We start from the raw sequence: 21,860 nt of genomic DNA on the forward strand, positions 1-21,860 counted from the left end.
AGAGATGTCAGAGAGGGAGAGGATCAGCATGGACCTGCTTCTTTGGGCCCAGCAGCTTCACAACTGACTGCTTACTAAAACCAGAGAAAAGCTGAGCTGACAGAACTGGCCACCCTCCTTTCATTGTACAAGTGTTCTTTTTTAAAACTTGAAAGCCTTTTACTTGAAACAGTATTTAATAGCTATAATCAAATTGACTCTCAAACCCTTCAAATCTAGACACCATGGAACCTGGGTAAAAACGTGTCTTTATGACCATTCTTAAAAAAACCAAGGACAATATAATCTTGTTAAAGGAGCAGCATCATCACAACAGACAAGAGGAAAGAGCAACAAAAACTGTTGTAGCTCAACAACACTTAAAATGCCTGACATAATCCATGTTACAGGAACATGTTTGATCAGCACTCTGTTTACCACCTTAAATAGTCACTCCCTCCATCACTAGTGCATAGTGGATCTGACGTTGTTATTGATGGAGAAACTATTGATGAAGAGACTCAGCATTACCTCCAGCGTGCTGGTGCAGCCTTCAGCTGCCTGAGTGCAACAACATCAGATCCAGCATCAAGATCATGGTTTACAGAGCTGTGGTGGTTCCCACCCTCCTGTAAGACTCTGAGTTGTGGACAGAGACAACAGACACCTCAAGGCACTGGAGCAGTACCACCAGCACTGCCTGCGCAAGATCCTGTGATTCACTGGGAAGATAGATGCACTAACACCAGTGTCCTTGACTAAGCCAACATTCCCAGCATCAAGGCACTGACAACCCTTGATCGACTACTGTGGGCTGGGCACATTGTTTGCATGACCAACATGAGACTCCCTAAGCAGGTGCTCTAGTCCCAGCTCCAAAACAGCAGGCGAACCCAAGGTAGAGAGGTGAAGTGTAGCATTCCCACAGACACCTGGGAATGACTGGCCCCGGACCATCCAAAGTAGAGGAGGAGCATCCGGGAAGACATCAAGCTCCTTGAGACTTCCTGTCAGGAAAGCCAGGTGGAAATGGCATAAGGAGTGTGACCTTCCCATGACTACCACCTGCCTTAGTGTAACAGAGCCTGTGGCAGCTGCATCAGTCTGTACAACCACCTACAGACTCACCTTGAGAGTGGATGAGAGTTATCATCATCTGCGAGGGACTCATGAACGAATAAGTGCACAGTGGCAGCTACATATAGCATTAACAGGATACAATACAGCAATGCTCCAAGTCTTTATTGACAGTGTTTTCCAAACCCACATGCGCTAACAACCAAAGGAACAAGGTGAGCAATCATGGGGTTAGCATCCCCTCTATGATCCTCTCCAAATCAAACAATACTCTGACTTAGAACTGTATCTCCATTCCTTCACAATCACTTTGAATATAAGAGTTGGGAAGTTGTGTTGAGGTTGTACAGGATGTTGGTGAGACCTCATCTGGAATAATGTGTCCAGTTCTGGTCACCCTGTTCCAGGAAATATATTATTAAGCTGGAGAGGGTTCAGAAAACAAATTACCAGGTTTTTGCCAGCAATGGAGGCTTTGAGGTATTAGGAGAGGCTGGATAAGCTGAGACGTTTTCATTGGAGTGTAGAAAGTTGAGAGCTGACCTTATAGAGTTTTATAAAGTAATGAGGGATATAGATAGGGGGAATGGCAGATGCCTTTTCCCTAGGTATGGGATTTCAAGACTAGCGGGCATATTTTTAAGATGAGTGGAGAAAGGCAATTATTTTACACACAGAATGGTTCATGTGTGGAATGAGCTTTTAGAGGAAGTGGTTGATGTGGCTACGGTTACCGAGTTTAAAAGACATTTAGATAAGTACATGGGTAAGACATGTTTGGAGGGACATGGACTGAGTTCAGGCAGTTGGGAATAATTTAGTTTGGGACATGGTTGGTATGAACTGGTTGGACCCAAATGGTCTGTTTCTGTGCTCTATGACTCTACCACTCTATGACTAAGTTAAAATCCTGGAATTCCTGTAGCAGTACTATGGATGTACACAGTCTAGACGGACTGCTGAAGTTCAACGAAGCAGCTCACTACCATCTTTAAGGGCAACTGGGGAAGAACAATAAAAGCTGGCCTTGAAGGATCTACTCAAATGTCAAGAATGAGTAAAAATGAATCCTGACAGTCAGGTGGGAATCTAACAGAAAGCAATGTTTCCCATCAGAAATGGTCTGTCAATAAATAAAAAATTCTACCCTGCCCCATTCCTGTCTCACAAACCATTACTACTTTTCTACATAAAATTATTTTTCTTGTGAAAACAAATGCTTGCACAATGTGTAATATCAAAAGTGAAAAAGAGTCATATTTGACTCGAAACATTAACACTTTCTTTCTCCACAGGTGCTGCCAGACTTGTTGAGGTTCTCCTGCATACCCTGTCCTTGTATCAGAAATGAGTTTGCTCCAGATTCTCTCTTGTGCTGAACCAAAAGTGTTTTCTCTGTGAAGGATTGGAATGCTTGGAGATATAGAAATGCAGTCCTTTGAACTTGTGTCAAACTTTCAAACATCAGTTTCTGCTTTGAACTGTGTCAGATGGAATCCATGAAACTGAATTCCTTTCAACTGAAATTGTACATCATTCATTAAAAAAAAGTACCAAGCAAACTGTTTTCTGTATAAATCAATTATTTTATTTACTGTTTAAGCTGCCATTCAAATCTTGATCTGAGACAAATTCATAATGGTCTTTATCCGAAAATTAACGTCACTTCGGTAATTACATTGAAGAATAGTTGAAGCTGCATTTGTGCCCAATGAAGTTTGATTGCAGACCTGAAAAATAAGGATTATTTTAGTATTTTCCCTGAAAAGATAATACTCAAAGCCACATCACTAACCCATGGGGCACTGCTGCCTCACGGCTTCAGGGATCCAGATTTGATTCCACCCTCAGGTGAATGTCTGTGCAGAGTTTGCACATTCTCCTTGTGTCCATGTGGGTTTCCTTCAGATGCTCTGGCTTCCTCCCACAGACCAAAGATGTGCAGGTTAGGTGGGTTGGCCATGCTAAAATGCCCACAGTGTCCAGAGATGTGCAGGCTAGGTGGGTTATCCATGGAAAATGCAGGGTTACAGGTAGGGATGGAGGGGGGGATCTGAATGAGATGCTTTTTGGAGAGTTGATGTGGACTCGATGGACTGCGTGGCCTGTTTCCTCACTGTAGGGATTCTATGACATCAGTGATATAACCAGCATATATATTCAATCTACTTTTTCATTTTAATTATTTTCTTGCTCCTTCAGATAACTATGATATCAGAATACTGCAATGGGAGGTGCAGCAGTTCAAGAAGGTGGCTAATTGTCAAAGGTAATTAATGGATGGACAGTTAAGATAAGCCTTGCAAACAACACAGCATCTGATAACAAAAGGAAAATAACACCATCTGTGGGAGCATACCATTCAATTCAACCAAAGGACGATGAAAATATGTTCATTTGGTATACACATTGTCAGGATTTGCTGAAATTGTACAACCAGCAAACCATGTTTGGATTAAAATTTATCAGTCTATCCATGTTGAGGTTCTGATAGGTTCCTTTCGGACTCCTACTAAAGACTTCATTGATATTTTACACCAAATGAATATTACTGATTTACACAGAATGTCTGCTTTCAGTTGTTACTTAGATTAGCAAGAATCCTTACCTTCTACTTATGTCCAGCTGCAACAGTCACAGGAAGGGTCAAAGACTAGACTAGTAGCACAGTGCTTCAGGTAGGTCACTCCATTCACACACTGGTAAAATTTGTTCTTGGCTTTTGAATCAGCATAGACACCATTAGCTTTGCCAACACAGAATCCACTTCCACCGCTGCCACTACCATTTGGAGCCTGCACAGGAGAAACAGCTGGTCGCAGTGCTGTTTTAGATGGGACGCAAGCTAGAAAGAAACAAAATTCATTGATTCATCACTTGCTTCAAAATTGGTAACAAACAAAGATAAGCATGGCCAGTCAAGGACAGATGGTGCATTGAAACGTTTCAGGAAGAACTGTGGTATTACAAATAAGTTACTTGCAAGTTCAATTCACGAAGAGCAACTGAGAAAATCTTGTGACATTGTTGCAGTGTGTTTGCTGCAGTGCAAACTTTGAGGTGTGTTTTAATTATAGATTTATTTTAAGTTAATTTACACAATATATGTGGTAGCTCCCATGGAACGCGCTCTGAAAAACCTGATAAAATTGCATCATGACATGTTATCCCTTTAAATTTAAACGCAATAGTACAATGACCATCTTTGACTTTTTAGAGTGCCCATACACAGTGGATGCAACAACCAGTACAAATTCTTGACTTACCCTGTTAACAGTGTGATGAAGATTTATGATATCGAATTATTACTATTACTTGAAAATTTGAATTCCAGCATAGTTAGAACCATGTTTTGCTTGGAGTTTGATTTGTATTCCAGTATTGCATGTGTTAAGAAAGGAGATAATATAGTTTTAGCTTTATTTTCATTTTTTGAGTTCTTTGAATGGTGAGTGGTTGTTTAGAATGTTGTTTATATGGATTTAATTGGGGTTTTGAAAAAGGTCTCTTGAGGAGAATGGATAGTGCTTCAGAAAACTAAGAGTAGAAGAGAAAAAAAGGATCATTGCCATTTTTCTCTGACACAGTGAGATAGAAACTAAGAAAAAAATATTTTCAAAAGGCAGAACAATCCAGAAGGTCAATAAGGAGATAGATTTCTGTCAATGGGAACAGGTCTATGGCAGCAATAATGTTATTAGTTTAATTGTCTCTAAAACAGTCAATGCAGAAGACCAGAAATTCTAAGTGGCTTAAAAAACTAATAAGAGAAAAACTCCAAAACAGATGGCTTAAGGTGTCACTGGCGGGGCTGATAAATACATGAACTTAAGGAACACGTTGAGAAATAAGTGATCTGCATTAGTGGGTTTGCATAAGAGTATCAAGAAAAGACATTATCTGAAGAAAATTGCGTAAAGTGAATACAGAAATTTATCAGGAATAGACCAAGTTTAGCCATGTCAGCTGAATGACGAACTTTAAACTAGAAACAGGGTGACTCTTTACTGAGGTTTCACTATCTGTAAGGTTGCTGCTGAGAGTGAAAGAGTTGAATCTTTATTTTTGTTATTTTTATTGTGACAGTTTCAACAATTTGTTACATGGTGTAAAATAGTTTGTGGTTTTTTTTTTCTTTTGTGTGAAACAAATTTTAAATTGTTCTGTTAAAGGTATATTGGCAGATTCTAACAACTATGATCCATACTGGCCACAATGGTAAACAAACAGAAAAAAATAAAAGTTACGGTCTGTGAAGCCACATTTTCACTTTGGGATCTGACTTGCCCAATATTACCATAAACAATGGATAAGAATGTTTCAGTATTTTACTGCATGATTCATCCCTTGTATGGATTTTATGATCATAAACACTCAGCAATCTTGTATTATTCAAACTGTTGTATTTCCAACAACTTTGAAATTGAAATTTATTTATATAATCCAAATAATTGCTAAGTTATTTTACTCATTAATGATTGCTGACTTTGTGACAAGATCCCAAGATTAAAGAACCCTGACAATTACCCGCAGAGATTCCAAGCCCTGTGTGCAGGGTGTTGATGAGAGGATAAGGTCCCTGGTTGCAGAAAGCACCAGAAAAGTCATCCAGAGCAAGATCCCAGACCATAGCTCCTCCATAATTATTGTTTCTCAGCCATTCAACCTAGAAGACATTGTTCGCAAATTCACTTCATAAATTCTTGTTTGCAAGCAATTTTTGCCACAAATACAAAGTAATGTTTACAATACACTGCAACTAAATACAAAAAAAAACTCTTTTCAAATTGTGGAAATGCCCAAAGGTACCACTGCTATCTTCTGATAAATACAGATACATTCTACTTTTATCATACACTGGAAGAGAATGAAACTTTTACTTTTATGATTTTCTCTCTCTTCCCTCCATTACAGACATTTACACCACACGCTGCATCCGAAAGGCTAAGAGCATTGTGGAAGGCCCCATACACTCCTCACTCAAACTGTTCTCTCTCCTGCAATATAGCAGAAGATACTGGAGCTTTTAGTCTCTCAGGGCCAGACTGTGCAACAGTTTGTTCCTCCAGGCCATCAGGCTCCTTAACACATTACAATTGGACTCTTTCCCATCTGAAATTACTTCATATTGCTGCTAGAAAAATGTTTATTATTCATCATTCTTCTATTACACTGTAACTTGCGTGTTTTTCACTTCTTATGCACTTTATGCCATGTACGATTGTGTAGTTTGTGCTGTCCATGTAGCACCCTCAGTCCTGGAGGAACACTGTCTCATTTTTACTGTATCAGTTGTATATGGTAGAAATTACAAATAAAAACTACTCTACTCTACTCTATTAAAACAGATATTCCATTTTCTTTATTCATTGACAGAATGTGGGCACACTGCATGTCCAGCATTTACTGTTAATGCTGAATTAACCAGATGGCAGTTAGGTCCTGGACCACATGTAGTCCAGAACAAAGAACAAAGGAAATTGCAGCACAGGAACAGGCCCTTCAAGCCTGAGCTGATCCAGATCCTCTATCTAAACCTGCCACCTAATTTCTAAGGATCTGTATCCTCTGCTCCCTGCCTATTCATGTATCTGTCGAGATTCATCTTAAATGACGCCAGCGTGCCCACCTCTACCACCTCCGCTGGCAATGCATTCCAGGCCCCCATCACGCTTTGTGTAAAGAACTTTTCATGTATATCTCCCCTAAACTTTTCTCCTCTCACTTTGAACTCATGAACCATAGTAAATTGAGTCACCTTCTCTGGGAAAAAGCTTCTTGCTATCCACCCTGTCTATACCTCTCATGATTTTGTAGACCTCAGACAGGTCACCCCTCAACCTCGGCCTTTCTAATGAAAATAATCCTAATCTACTCAACCTCTCTTCAGAGTTAGTACCCTCCATACCAGGCAACATCCTGGTGATCCTCCTCTGCACCCTCTCCAAAGCATCCAAATCCTTTTGGTAATGTCGCAACCAGAACTTGTACACAGTATTCCAAATATGGCAGAACCAAAGTCTTATAGAATTGTAACATGACCTGCCAACTCCTGTACTCAATACCCTATCCAATGAAAGAAAGCATGCCGTATGCCTTCTTGACCACTCTATTGATTTGCATTGTTGCTTTCAGGGAACAATGGATCTGAACACCTAGATCTCTCTGTATGTCAATTTTTCCCAGGACTTTTCCATTTCCAAACATGTAAAGAGGCAGATTTCCTTCCCTAAAGGACATTAGGGAATCTTTGTGCAGCAATCAACAGTGATTGCACGGTTGTGATTAAATGGATCTAGTTTTTTTTTGCTAAATTCACATTTCACCGTCTGCCATAGAATCCAGTGAATTTATCAGTATACCACCACCTCCCCAATCATTGAAGTTGCTGTATTAGGGTATTTGTGAAATGAGATAGTTCAGAAACTGTCTCTGTTTCTTTCACACATTCATTTGTATCTTTGATACAAAGAGCTGAAAAGACAGAAATATGAACATCTCCCAACACTCTCCTGTCAGGGACATAATCAGTAATAAAACCAGTGGTAAAATGCATTTTAAAAATCCATCTTAAATTCAGAGTCACCCAACGAGCAAACTCAGCAGGCAAGGACAACCCATTTTCATTTTGTCACCCTGTTGGCAGTTTTCTGTTTTTCTCCTTCATTAAGGCTTAGAGTCAGGATTCAAGGCCAGCAATAAATACACTTTGTTTCACTAGGTGCACGCTCCAAGTATCCAAGTCTAATGGTGTAATGAGACACGTCAAACATATTGCAACAAAGCAACAAGTAAAAAAAACAGTTAATTAAAGATACCTTCTTTCCAAAACTCTTCACATTGTCATATCCAAGCCATTCATTTTCTTTATATGCATATGGAACCATCTGTGGGGCATTCCATTTCATAGTGGCACTTTTCAAAAATGTACAGATCTGTCAAAAAGAGAGACATTAGTATTCAAGTCATCAGTAGTTCCAAATGCTCGGTGGATTGCAATGTTTTAAATGTACACTATTGGAAATTTTTACTTCACTTTTCCTTGTTGGTTTCATTCAGCTATTGGCTTTGCTCCATTAAAGATCTCAAACATAGAAGAACTGTTACTTGATAAGTTGGAAACTTATTTTTATTGGTAAATATGAAATGCTGAACCAATACCATTGTTGAAAGTTGATATGCTTTCTCACACTGATCTGGGGCACTGAATGTGTCAAAGGTGCCTCTGGACTTTATACGTATATACAAGAAAACAATTGATTTGAGAACTGACATCAAGACCAGCTTCCTTACCTTCCCAAAGCTGTGGAACTGGTGAACGAAGTTGGCATGCAAACTGTTAAGAATTAACTGCAATTGTTGTGTGAAACATCCAGGAATCAAGGTTGAGATTTCAAAGGGATAAATCCTTCCCTTTATCTCTTTGTGCATTGACCAAGACTGACAACAATTGCTAGAGCAAAGCAATCAGACATATTTTTAATGGTGGAGAGTGTGCCATTATGTCTTTGTTGTCAGATGACATGTGTCTGAGCTCCTGTTCCTCTGACATTGAAGTTGGGTCATGGTGTGCATTGACAGATGATGAGATTGTGTGTCTTTTCTAAGAGCAGACTGCCTATCTTTTTAAAAGAGCCATCCCAGACACTTCCAGTAATCAAACAGCATAAGGGTAGCATGATACATTATCAGATATTACATAATCTATGTTGGAGGTTTGTATGATGGGGTAAATCTCACAGTAATCTTTGGTCCTTATGGAGAGTAGAATTCAGTCCTTGCTTAGAACATAGAACATAGAACTTAGTTAGCATTTGTAAATATAAATCTTATGGAATAAGGAAGGTCAATCAGTATCAATACCTCATAATATGCCAAGAATCCAGCTTGTCTGGTGTACTGCCCAGCTGGTCCAGCACCTGATGCTGGGGCTCCAACTCCAGTGTCAGATGAGGTCAGTCTGAAGGTGTGGCCATATGTAGGGAATCCAACATTCAGTTTCTCTGCAGGTGCTCCATTGTCTTTCCAATAATTCATTGCATAGTTCTGCAGGAAAAAAAAACATGAAATAAAAACATGGAAGCACTTTTCAAGCAATCTGATTAAAGGTAGTTACCTATTTTTCAACAGTAATGATAAAACAATTGAATTTGATTTTCATGAGTACGTACCACATTTAACTCCAAGTTGAGAGCACTTTGGGAATTTGGGAGAGGATAAAGAGGGCTATTTTCTCCAGTGAAATGACTCCAGGGCCCAAAGAAATCATACGTCATTACATTTAAAAAGTCAGTAACTCTGTATGGGAAGAAATGTAAGTTATACTGGACGTTTGTTTCCTAAAATAAATGTTTATAATCTGCATCATTAAATAAATGAGCTCTGACATTAAAACTACAGAAAATTAACAAAGTGTAGCATTTATATTGGACATTTCACATTCTCACCATGTGACAAAGCAATTCACAGCTGATGTGACACTTTCAACATATATTCACTGCTGCATTGGCATAAATGTCCAATAGGATACCCTTCAAGTCCTGGTAACTCCAACAACACTCAAGAAATTGTCCAGGATAAAGCACTTTCCTTGATTGGCTCTGCACTCTCTGTTTACACCACAACCCACACAGAGCTAAAAATGTACTATATACCAGGTGCATGTAGCAACTCTTTCAACAGAAAGCTCCAAGTGGTTGTGACCTCTGGCACCTTGAAGGATAAAGGTAATAGAGGCATGTGAAGAGCGCCGCATGCACATACCCCTCCAAACCACACCCAAGCCTTCAATAGAACTATATTGCCAATCCATCACTGTTACTGGGTCAAAATCCTTGAATTCCCTTCCTCTCATCACTCTGGGTCTACCAGCAACAAACGGACCATGGCAGTTCAAGATAGGGACTCACCCCTATATTTTCAAAGGCAGTCAGGGATTGGCAATAAATGCTGACCCAGCCAATGACACCCATACCTCTTGAAAGAAGGAAAAAAAGAGTGAGCTGATGAATGAATGTTTGCCAGAGTACTAGAAGAGTTCTTCCTTCAATATTGCTTTGAAAGATTTTCCACGATTCAACTGGGCAGGCCATATTTCATTATATCATCACAGGTGAATGTGCAGCATTCCCTGAGCACTGCATTGGAGTTTCAGCTGGGAACAGATGTTTTTGTCCTGGATTTTGAACCTTGGACTGTCATACATAGAGTGTTGCAGTGTTGAGCCACCACTGAAACCTTTGCACATTACGGCTGTAAAGAACATTTGGGAATTTTTAAAATCGGAAATTGGAATGGCAAACAAAAGAAACATTCTGCATAATGGCTGCTAGAAGGTTGCTCCACTCAATTTCCTCACAAGCTTTGAAGCAAGTGGCTTAGATTTGTCTGAAACAATGAACTTCCTGAGAAAGTGCTCGATGTGGCAACAAATGCAATGTTTAAAAGACATTTGGACATGTACATGAATAGGAAAAGTTTGGAGGGATATGGGCCAGGAGCAAGTAAGTGGGACTAGTTCAGTTTGGGATAATGTTTGGCATGGACTGGTCAAACCGAAGGGTCTATTTCTAGGTTGTATGAATCTACAACTCTAAGAGACCTATTTAAATTCTTAAATGAACTCACACATCCTAATATAATCATGATGGATCAAGGGGGGTAGCAATGGTACCTGAGTTCAACCACATTTCTATGTACCAATGCTCAAAATAGCATGCAAAATGTGCCTCAAAAGTGGCCAGATACCCTACAATGATTCACTCAACAGGGCAAACAATCAGAGAAAAGTCACTCCTATTAGTTGAATGGAAGGAAGTGGGGAGGAACTGACCACAGGATGTAGGATCAGAAATGGACCATGAGCCTATCAGTGGCAAACATGGGAGGGATTCTGAAATAACTCCACAGACCCCGATATCCTGACACCAAGTCACCTTTTATTGACATGTGGAGAGTCATTGAGATTGATCCAGCTCCCTCAGAGCCAGAGTAAATACAATTTCTAACACTCTGATATCAGACAGACAGGGGTCCCTGATTGGACCAAATTAACTCATATTCTATGAAATCCATCTGCCTGACCTTGTTACCATCACTACAGATTCAATCTGTGAATGAAGGAACAGCCAGCAGTTAGGAAGTAAGTGGTAGTTGTGATTAGGTCACTGCGGAAGCAAGTAGCAGAGGAGACCATCAGAGATGGCGGTCTTTTGAGGAGGCTGCAATCTGGGGTCACAATTGGCCGAGTCTGAGATAAAGAACCACATTTTGTCATGGTTGTGATCTCAAACTGCCAGGTGAGGAGTAGGGGATCAGAAGCAAGTGAAAGAAGGTTATCTGAGGTGACGACAGAGTGAGGTGAAGAGGAGAAGAAGGAGACAATTGGGGTGTGAGAGAAATAGAGACCAGAAAGAAAAGGGATGGGAGATGGAGTTTGCAACAGAAGGGTAGAGGGGTATCAGATGCTGCAAGGTGGTGTGGGTAAAAAGATGCAAGGGGATTCTGGAGGAGAAGGGGAGCTACAAGGGGAGGAGAAGGAGTCTCTAAATGGTGGGTGTAAAAAAAAGAGGCTGCAAGGTGATTGCAAGGAGTCTGCAATATTCAGCTAATTCAGATCCAAGAATTAATTAATTCCAAGGCAATATCTGTGCTACAAAGCCCCAAACATTCAAGGAGCTCAGGCTTCATGAAGCTTTAATATGTAGGCAAATACATCTGGTCGGAGAAAGTGAGGACTGCAGATGCTGGAGGTCAGAGTCAGGACTGTGGTGCTGGAAAAGCACAGCAGGTCAGTCAGCATCCGAGGAACAGGAAAATCGACATTTCAGGCAAAAGCCCTTCATCAGGAATAGGCTCCATCCCTCGTCTCCATCCCTGTTCTCAAGACCTCTCTCCTTTACCTTATCATCACAGTTCCTCTCTCTCTACTTTTCCTGCTTCCTACCCCACTCTATATCACCTTGCTTCAAAATCTGACAGAATTAGATGATTTGTTTTTTGGATGACTTTCTATTTTCTTGCCAGAACATAGTTCTGCTGGCATCACCTGACCAATACATTCATGTCTCAGCGTAGACAGCAGAGACAGATAGCAGTTAACTCTGCAGAGACTCAAAGCAGTGCCCAGTACTATCTTCACCTGATGACCAGGTACAGTCAGAGGTGTCAGGATAGTGCAGAACAAGAACGGCAATACTAGAAACAATCTGAGCATCTTGAATATTGCTTCAATTAGAATCATTCAACTCAGCAACATCTGGAGTTTGAACAAAGTACTTATGAGTTCTTCATTGCTCAGCTGAAAACTTATTAAATTTGCTGGAATGGAAAGAAAATAGAGAAAAACAATTTCTCTGCATAAAAAGCCTGCAGGAATAATATGGATACTTACTGTCCAACCTGAGCAATTTCATAGCCAGGATCAATGTTACTCTTCCCACCAGCAACTGCAGCAGAGAGCAGCAGTCTTGGTCTTCCTGTGCTTTTTCCCTCAGCTTCAAAGGCTGCCATCAGTTCCTCAAAGGTAAAAGTGAAAGAAGTCTCTCTTAGCAAAAGGTCACACAAATTGGAGAAATGTGAACTTCAGCCGAAAGAGTTTTCCAGTTTTGTAAAATGAATCCAAGTGTTGGACAATAATCTACTTAATCTAAGTCTGTAGTCAGAGTTAGGACCTGGTTTCAGTACAGCCTAAATTAAAAGGTGTTCCACAGTAGTCAGAGCAGACATGCTTTTATTACAGTGGTTCATGAGGCTGCAACTGAACTACTTTGCTCTCTAAATTCATATATTTTCACCTATATACACTCCACTTCCATGTTTCACCAAATCACTAAAACTGCATTTTACACCTGCCAATGACCTTCTTGATTGGCACAGAACAGGCTGTAGAAGCTCAAAGGCCTATCCTTGTACCTCTGACCTCAGTGAGGACCTTGAAAGGAAATCTACATTCCAAACAAAGCTTGAAAGATACTTTGTTTTAACTAGAAGAATAAGCATCATGTTAAATACATGTGGCACTACCTGCAGTAACAGAGTGTAGCGACGTTTGTCTTGTGGGGGGCTGCCTCTTGATCCAGGATATTCCCAATCAATATCCAAACCATCAAACCCATAACCACGCAGGAAGCTAATCACAGACTTAATGAAAACTTGGCGAGTTCCTGATGAGGAAACCATGGCAGTGAATCTAGAGGAGGGTAGAATGAAGCAATGTTAGAATAAGTGCATTTTGGTTTCTGTAATTGTCCCAAGAATATTGAAGAGCTTCATATCTACTAAACCTGCAAACTGTATCAAAACACTAATTATATTACAGAAAAATATAATCGTAGATTATTGCATTGTTGCTAATAAACAGTTTAATCAATCTTTTGTAGGTGTTCTAACTTAAGTCTGTAAAAAGCAATCTTTCCTTTCAGACAAAGAGCATCCCACAAATCTCGTTTGATTTACAATTGACAAACATTTGAAGTTAGTCACAGCACACTCATTCACAGACAATCTGTGTAAACCTACATGGTCATTATTTCCAAAAATATCTTTAAGCCCAGCCTATTCAACATTATGCACAATTGGAAAAGGATTAACTTGTCACCCAGCACTAAAAAAATTCATTCATCTTACTTCTGGGTTCCAAAGTTCCATCCTCCAATGGACAGGAGTGTCTTAAGGTTTCCATTTCTGTAATAAAAATGAACAATGGCTTTTTTAGAATAAAGAACATGTACAAATGCATTAATTAACAATTTTGCTATGACTTAAAATCATTAGTGTCGTAAACTTTTACTGTTTTGTCCTTTCAGTGTTAAATTGCAATTCAGCAGAAACACCTCTCGGTGGTAAAGGTCACCTGTTGGGAAGGTGACATCAAAGAAGAAAGGTGCTACAATTGTATCTCAGTGATGGAAGACAGAGATTCCTCTGAGTAAAAAGCAGAAATAGGTGATTTGGCTCCTCAAGCCGTTTAATTAGATTATACCTGATCTGTTTGTGTTTTGAACTCCACATTCCCATCTACTGCAGACAACCTTTGATTCCATTGTCTCATAAGAATTTATGTAGCTCAGACTTAAAAATATTCAATGTTCTAGACTCCACAGCCTTCTAAGGCAGTGAGCTCCAAAGCTGTACAAACCTCTTAGAGAAATAGATCCCTTCATCTCTACCCTAAAAGGGCCACCCCCTTATTTTGTCCTGGCTCTGGATTCACCTACAAGAGAAAACATCATTTCCTCATCCAAGACCATAGAAGATCTTCAAAGCTTCAAGGAGTATACGTTTAAGTTGGTGGATGGCTGACCTGCAAACCAGTAGAGATATAGTGGGCCATTGAGAAACATTTTGCTTTGTAACAATTCTGTGATTCTGTATATAAAGCACATTGCATTATCCTACATGGTCCCTTTTTTAAAATTCAATCACTTGGTGTTGACATCAGAGGCTAGGCCAGTATTAATTTTCTAACCCTAATTGTCCTTGAGAAGTTTATGGTCAGCAATCTTCTTGAAGCACTATAAGCTCATCACCAAAAATACATAGTTGTCCTCTAGGATTAGATAAATGGTGAGAGAGCAGCTTTAGAGCAAGAAAACAAAATTACTTACTATCAAATTAAAACACTGGGTGCAATGTTGATATTGTTAACAGGTATTGGCCATTGGTATGCTGATAGAAACAGTCAAAATACAAAGGCCATCTCACTCACCCTTTTTTGGTAAACAGAAATTCCAGCTCCTGCCAAAACCCAGCATTTCTATACATATACTCTACTTTATATAACTTATGTCAGCAGCAAGCACCTGCACACGATAAATTTCAATTTCAAGTGCAACATTTGGTGCATGTGGTAAGTATATTCTAGTTGCACTCGAATTAAAATAACTCATTAGCTTGATTTATAGACTCGAGAGCAATGAATTGCATTGTTGAATGAATATTACATGTTTTGATTTTGTGTATTTGGCACATGTTAATGCTGTCATGATTGTTCAGGCCATTGCCAGACCTATTATGTATTGACTAATGTCTGTCCAGGGAAAACAAATCAACAAAGCTCAACTCCAACTATAAATGACCAATTTGGCTGGTCAGTCATATTGTGATTGTACATAACTGGACAAAGTTTTGAATATACAGCAAAATATAATAAGAATCTCAAACTACACTAAATATTGCTAATACAATCACAATTTTTAGAGTCCAATTATACTTGTTTTTAAGGCCATTGAAAGTGTGGTAGAGAGTCACATCATTCCATTCAAAGGTGGTGATTTGATTATCCTTCATTCCAGCGAAAGCGTAGATCAGATGTGTGCACAAGCAAGGATCTATGTTCTCTGGCATGTACTTCCCCGCTCCTGGTCTGTATTGAGCCCAGTTTGTAAAGTAACAAACCAGTCTGTAGGCAGAGCCTGCCATAGAAAACAAATGACAATCAGCACAGAGTCTTTACTCATTGCATGGAGTTTACAAAAGCTTGAAAAACACAAAGACTTACCCAGTTCCAGGCATGCCAACAAGACCAATGCTGTAATGAAGAACATAGAATAAGTATCAACATTATGGTAGAAATGTGCTTAAAGTTTCAAGGGCTCATAATATTCAGAGTACTAAACAAGTAAATGGCATCCACTGATGCTCTATGTTTGATCAAACTTTTTCTCAATTATTTGCTGCCCTTTATACACAGATATGAGGTCAGATCTATATGTGCATTGACTTGGATCTATCTCAAGAGCAATATCTCTTGCTCTATTTCTGTCAGATTATGTATCAACAGCCAATTTTGGATGAACCTCAACTATCTTCATTGGAAAGACTGAATATGTCATCCAGAGTCCTCAATCCTAATTTACTCCTATCTCCTGACTACTGCCTCAGCCCAAACCAGCTTGCTGGTTTACTTGTATCTTAGTCAATTCCCAGTTTCTCTTCATCTCAAAGACAGTTCTATTTACTCTGTCTCTGAGGGAGCTGGATCAATCTCAAGGACTCTCCACCTCTTCACCATTGCTCAATTTTTCTCCTATCTTACCCTATCTTCTGCTAATACCCTCATCAGCACTAATACATGCTTGTCACCTTCAAGCTCAATGGGGTGAAAATTAGGATCAAATTACTGCAGATGCTGGATTCTGTACTGAAAGCAAAAAGTGTTGGAAATCACAGCAGGTCTGGCAGCATCTATGGAGAGAGCAAGCTAATACTTCGAGCCTAGCTAACTCATCATCAGAGCTGAAACATTGCCCTGTTCTCTCTCTCCATCTGTGCTGTGATTTCTAGCATTTTTTGTTTTCAGGGGTAGAAATTAGATTAGTCCATCCCAAAACTGGATATTGGGCCTTTGGTGCAGGTTGTCAGTGTCCGTTCTGTTCCTACAAGCTCATCTTACAGGAGAAATACTTTTTGGTCAATGAGGGAGAGAAGGGTACACATTACCATATCTGTGTTTCCAAGGGTAGCATTCCTGCTCCTCCTGGCTCGGCAAAAATCGAGTGTTTTCTATATTTAAGGTGTTACAGAAATGTGAACTATTCTTTATTTATGTTATGCATTGAGATTAATATGATGCATTAATTCCCTAACATGGAGTCTTAATTTTCTGAACTGAATTGGACCTAATAGAGAGGGACTGAAAATGCAAGACCTTGTATTGATTGCATGTGGCTATAGAACGTACTAATTCTAATAATTTTTCTGTTTGATCTACCAGCCCAAGGTTTTGAAATGCATATTTACATTATAAAACAGCAGAAAACCATTGCAACATATGACATTCGGATTAGGAGCAGAATTGGGTAACTTAGCTCCTCATGTCTGTTCTGCCATTGAATGATCTGACTCCTCCAATTTCCTACTTACTCCAAAACCTTTCACCTCTTTGCTTATCAAGAATCTATAGTAAACTGCCTTAAAAATAATCAAGCGCAATGTTTCCACTGCTTTTTAAGAATGAGAGCTCAAAATGTTCACAAACTTCTGCGAGAAAAAAATATTCTTAGCCTTGCTTTATGTGGATGTAATCTCATTTCAAAATAGGAACAGGATTAGAATGGTGCAGGAAATGCACAGAAGGTCAGGCAGCATCTGAGGAGCAGGAAAAATTGACATTTTGGGCAAAAGCTCTTCATCAGGAATGAGGCTGGGAGCCTCTGAGTGGAAGGTGGCTGAGAGTGCAATAGGTGGATGGAGGTGGGGGTAATGGTTTTAGGTCTGAGAGGAACGTGGAGCAGATAGGTGGGAAGGAAGATTGACAGGTGGGAAGGTCAGGAGGACGGTACTGAGCTGGAAGGTTGGAACTGGGGTGAGGTGGGCTGAGGGGGAATGAGGAAACTGGCAAAGTCTACTTTGATGCCATGGGGTTGGAGGGTCCCAAGGCGGAAGTTGAGGCGTTCTTCCTCCAGGCGTCGGGTGGTGAGGGATTGGCGATGGAAGATGCCCTGCATGTCCTCAGCAGAGTGGGAGGGAGAGTTGAAATGTTCGGCCAAGGGGCAGTGGGGTTGTTTGGCGTGGGTGTCCTGGAGATGCGCTCTGTGAGAAATCGTCCAGCCTCCCCAATGTAGAGGAGACCACATCGGGAGCAACGGATACAATAAATGACGTGTGGAAGTGCAAGTGAAACTTTGATGGATGTGGAAGACTCCTTTGGGACCTTGGACAGAGGTGAGGGGGTTGGTGTGGGCGCAGGTTTTGCAATTCCTGCAGTGGCAGGGGAAGGTTCCAGGAGGGGAGGGTGGGTTGTTGGGGGGCGTGGACTTGATCTACCTGATGCATTGGAAGGCGTCATCAACCACATGGGAGGGGAAGTTGCGGTCTTTGAAGAAGGAGGCCATATGGTGTGTTCTGTAGTGGAACTGGTCCTCCTGGAAGTAGATTAGGTGGAGGCGGAGGAATTGGGAATATGGGATAGCATTTTTGCAGGAGGTAAGATGAGAGGAGGTGTAGTCCAGGTAGCTGTGGGAGTCGGTGGGTTTTTAGAAGGTATCAGTGTTGAGTCAGTGTGAAGACCAGTTCAGCCAAACAAATGAGAGTGTCAGTGGAAGGGTACTGGTGGAGACATTGGGAGAGGAAGAAACGAAGGGTTTGGAGGCCCTGGTCATAGCGGATGGAGGTGTATAGGGATTGGTTGTCCATGGTGAAGATGAGGCATTGGGGGCAAGGGAAATTAAAGTCTTGGAGGAGGTGGAGGATGTGGGTGGTGTCCTGAACGCATGTAGGGAGTTCCTGGATCGGGGGGATAGGACAGTATCAAGGTATGTGGAGATGGGTTTCGATGCTGACTCGGCACCACCCTCATGACCTTCCTCCCTGTCCATCTTCCTTCACACCATTCTGCTCCACCCTCCTCTCCAACCTATCACCATGACCCCCACCTCCATCTACCTATCGCACTCTCAGCTACCTTTCCCCTAGCCCCCTTCCAACCCCCCCCCCCCCATTTATCTCACCACTTCCTTGATTCTCAGCCTCATTCCTGATGAAGGACTTTTGCCTGAAATGTTGATTCTCCTGCTCCTCAGATGCTACCTGACCTGCTGTGCTTTTCCAGCACCACACTCTTGACACAAATACTCCATAAGTCAACTCAAATACAGAAGGGACTCTTACTATGTTACAGCATTGCCTTATTAATGAGTTAGTAGAAATGAAAAATAGCCTCAGAAAACTGAAACGTGTCTCATGAAAATCAAGAAGTAGCGCTTGAGAAAATCTCAAGGGAAGCTGATGATTTACAACGAAAATGACTCTTTGTGGTATTGTCACAGAGCATTTAGTGGAGGAACAGCAGGTGAATAATTCACCTGGACTGTTTGGAGTGCCTTTGACAGCCTTGTACTGAGAGAAGCTCGCTTCAGGTAGCCCAGCAAAGAATCTATTCCTTTATCGTTAAACTTGAATCTTAAGAAAAGCATCTTCACATTGTTCTTTTCCCTCTTTAAATCCTATGAGTGAACTTACAAAATAAAATCTTAATAAATTATAATATTGGCTTACTTGTTCCAAGTAGAAGCTTTGCCATCTTGCACCTAGTGTGTTAAGGATATCAACTGTCTCTTTTATACATAGTGTTTATCATTCACAGGAAATAAATCCACACATAGTTATCTATATCAGTGGAAAAAGATCAGTCATGGTAGGAAACAATAGTTATCTTAATTTCGTAATATTTACTACATCATCTCATGAATAACAACGTGTCTGCAAAGTCACCCAGGGTTCTGACCTTCATTACAATTCCAAGCTTGCTTTTATTCCATAAATGGGGAAGCTCAAGCTTCCCACGTTATTGTAACACAAGAACAGCAGGAATACTCTGTGCTTTGTCTTCAGGTAAGTGTGGGCCATCCTATTGGTTAGTGTCATGGTGTGCTGGAAGAGTTTAGCAGACTGTGAGTGAACTGCTAGGCAATTCGAAAATCATTCATTTTACAATATGAGGAGGACCTCAATTTAAATAAATTACTTTAGACTTCGAATGCTCCCAATGCCTATGTCTGAAAATAGCACAATTATTTTAACCTGCAGAGCAAAGTTACATAATCAGCCTGAAAATGGGAGGTAATGGTGTAGTGACAATGTCACTGGACTAATATTGCAGAGATATGGGCTAATGCTCTTGGGGGGGGGGGGGGGGGGGGGGCACGGGGTGAGGTGGAGGTGGGGGGGTAGCAGGGAAGTATCTGGTGAAATTTAAGTTCAATTATTAAATCTGGATTTTCCTAGATTCATTTATCACTAAATAAAATTGCTTTAGTTGGCTTTTCCAACATTAACAAATATGGAATAACAAATCTACATGCACGGCATGGTGGGTCAGCGGTTAGCATTGTTGCATCATAATGTCAGGGACCCAGGTTCAATTGCAGCCTTGAGTGACTGTGTGGAGTTTGCACATTCTCTTGTGTCTGAGTTGGTTTCATCCGGATGCTTCAGTTTCCTGGAGGTGAGTTGACCATGCTAAATTGTCCATGGTGTCCAGGGATGTGCAGGCTAGATGGATTGGCCATGGGAAATGTAGGGCTCCAGGTGGACCTAGGTGGGACATTATTCGGAAGGGTGGTTTGGACTCATGGGCTGAACAGTCTACTTCCACACAATAGGCATTGTATGATTCTAAAAGTGTTCTTTAAATTATTTTAAAATGTTTTTCTTTTTAAAAACAATTCTGAAAGCTAATAGTCAGAAAAGCTCTCCCTTCTCTGCTTGACACCGGGTAAAGATAAATTAATGAAAGGCATGTACTGCACTTTATAATTCTACTTGCAAATATTAAAGATTTGTGTTCAAAGATATTGTCTAGTGTTTATTTCTTTCATCATTTTAGAAACACATTAAAAATGAAGAGAACATTTGAAAGTAGATATCAGATCAAAAAAGCAGCAACTGAAAGGGTGCTAAAACAAATATAAAATTTGGCAGATAATGTTATTGTTATAAAGAAGGCAATTAATATTCATTAGAGTCAGCCAGCGCTATAGTAACCAAAAGCATCCACCTCTTCCACTAGGATTAATGAGACAGATGTGACTGCGACTACCATACCTGGAAATGTTACAGAGCCTGAAATCCTAGATGAAGAAAATAGATCAGTCAATCCAGTAATTTCAGTCTCTGGGAGTCTTGACCAACAATGATACATAATTTGGATGCAGGAAGGAACTCTGGAATATCAACAATGAAATTACGTTTTTTAGAAATCAATGCAGTAATTCAAAAAACAATCAAATTATTATTCATAAGGACTATTTCCTTCCTGGTGGTGGGGTGCGGGTGGTCTGGGGGGTGGGGGAGGGTAGTGGTGGGGTGTGGGGGATGCGGGGGTGGGGGAAGGGTGTGGTAGGGTGCAGGGGGAGGGTGGTGGTGGGGTGTGGAGGTGCAGGGGGTGTGGGGTGTGGGGGAGGATGGTGGTGGGGTGCAGGGGGTGTGACAGACGGGGAAGGGTGGTGGTGGTGTGCGGGGTGTACAGGGTGGGGGAGTGGGGTCATGTTGGTGGTGGGGTGCGGGGGGGGCAGGGTGATGGTGGTTGGGCTCAGGAAAGGTGGTGGGGTGTTCTTTGATGGTTTAACTTTCCTATTTTATTGTGTTGTGAAGAAAGATGTAGAAAGGCTGATTTGGTTTAGCTGTTTATTGCTGTGTCATAACACTAGTAGTGGGTTTAGCGATTGGTGAAATCTTGTACGAAATCAAAATCATGAAAATTCTGAGGATCCCAGAAAAGCTTTTGAAGAGGCAATGTGCGTTAATGTTGGATTCACAGCTGGAAGACCACATGAGTTGGGCCAAATGTACTTGTGGTATGCTCTTGAACATGTTATAGCAGTTCTGTGCACATAAACAAAACCAGACGTTAGATGAGCTTTTAGGGGAGGATATGAAACTGTGCATTGTCATATAACAGGAACATTCTTGATGTGACAGAACCCATTGCTGTTTGGTCTGCCAGCCATATGAAACATCCTGGAAGCTGTGGATCTGGGAAGCCATTGTACCTGTCGATACTAAAAGGTGATGAACTCATCTAGCTCATTGCTGTAAAGAAGGATCTACTTCTTTATGACTTGAGAAAGCGATATATTTCAGTTTATCTCTCAGCTCTGCAGCAGGTCCTCCAGATTTTGGTCAATTAAGTGTTGTTGCTTATTATTGATATGGGTCAGTTAATGGTGATTATCTCAGTGAAAAGGTTGCAACTTCTTTTGAATTCAAAAAGCATGGTGATGAAAGTACAGCCCACAAGGTGCTGCAATATCCAGGCTATGACTGAAATGTTGACTTCAGTGACTGCAGTTATACGATAATGC

General features: G+C 40.7%; 1 protein-coding gene across 1 annotated transcript; it reads right to left on the reverse strand.

Moving 5' to 3' along the window:
• Positions 1 to 2,627: 2,627 nt before the first annotated feature.
• LOC122562933 (acidic mammalian chitinase-like) lies at positions 2,628 to 15,575 on the reverse strand. The gene is made up of 11 exons (XM_087973537.1): positions 15,557 to 15,575; positions 15,269 to 15,470; positions 13,684 to 13,740; positions 13,081 to 13,246; positions 12,449 to 12,573; positions 9,228 to 9,354; positions 8,920 to 9,102; positions 7,875 to 7,991; positions 5,584 to 5,722; positions 3,665 to 3,901; positions 2,628 to 2,786 (listed from the first exon to the last, which is right to left on the reverse strand). The coding sequence occupies exons 2-10, from the start codon at positions 15,400 to 15,402 to the stop codon at positions 3,672 to 3,674; spliced, it is 1,278 nt and encodes a 425-aa protein (XP_087829663.1). The 5' UTR covers positions 15,403 to 15,470; positions 15,557 to 15,575; the 3' UTR covers positions 2,628 to 2,786; positions 3,665 to 3,671.
• Positions 15,576 to 21,860: the final 6,285 nt, after the last annotated feature.

This window comes from Chiloscyllium plagiosum, unplaced genomic scaffold (assembly GCF_037043375.1).
Source record: "Chiloscyllium plagiosum isolate Xiang-an unplaced genomic scaffold, Cpla_swu_hap1 HiC_scaffold_26, whole genome shotgun sequence".
Lineage (NCBI taxonomy): Eukaryota > Metazoa > Chordata > Chondrichthyes > Orectolobiformes > Hemiscylliidae > Chiloscyllium > Chiloscyllium plagiosum.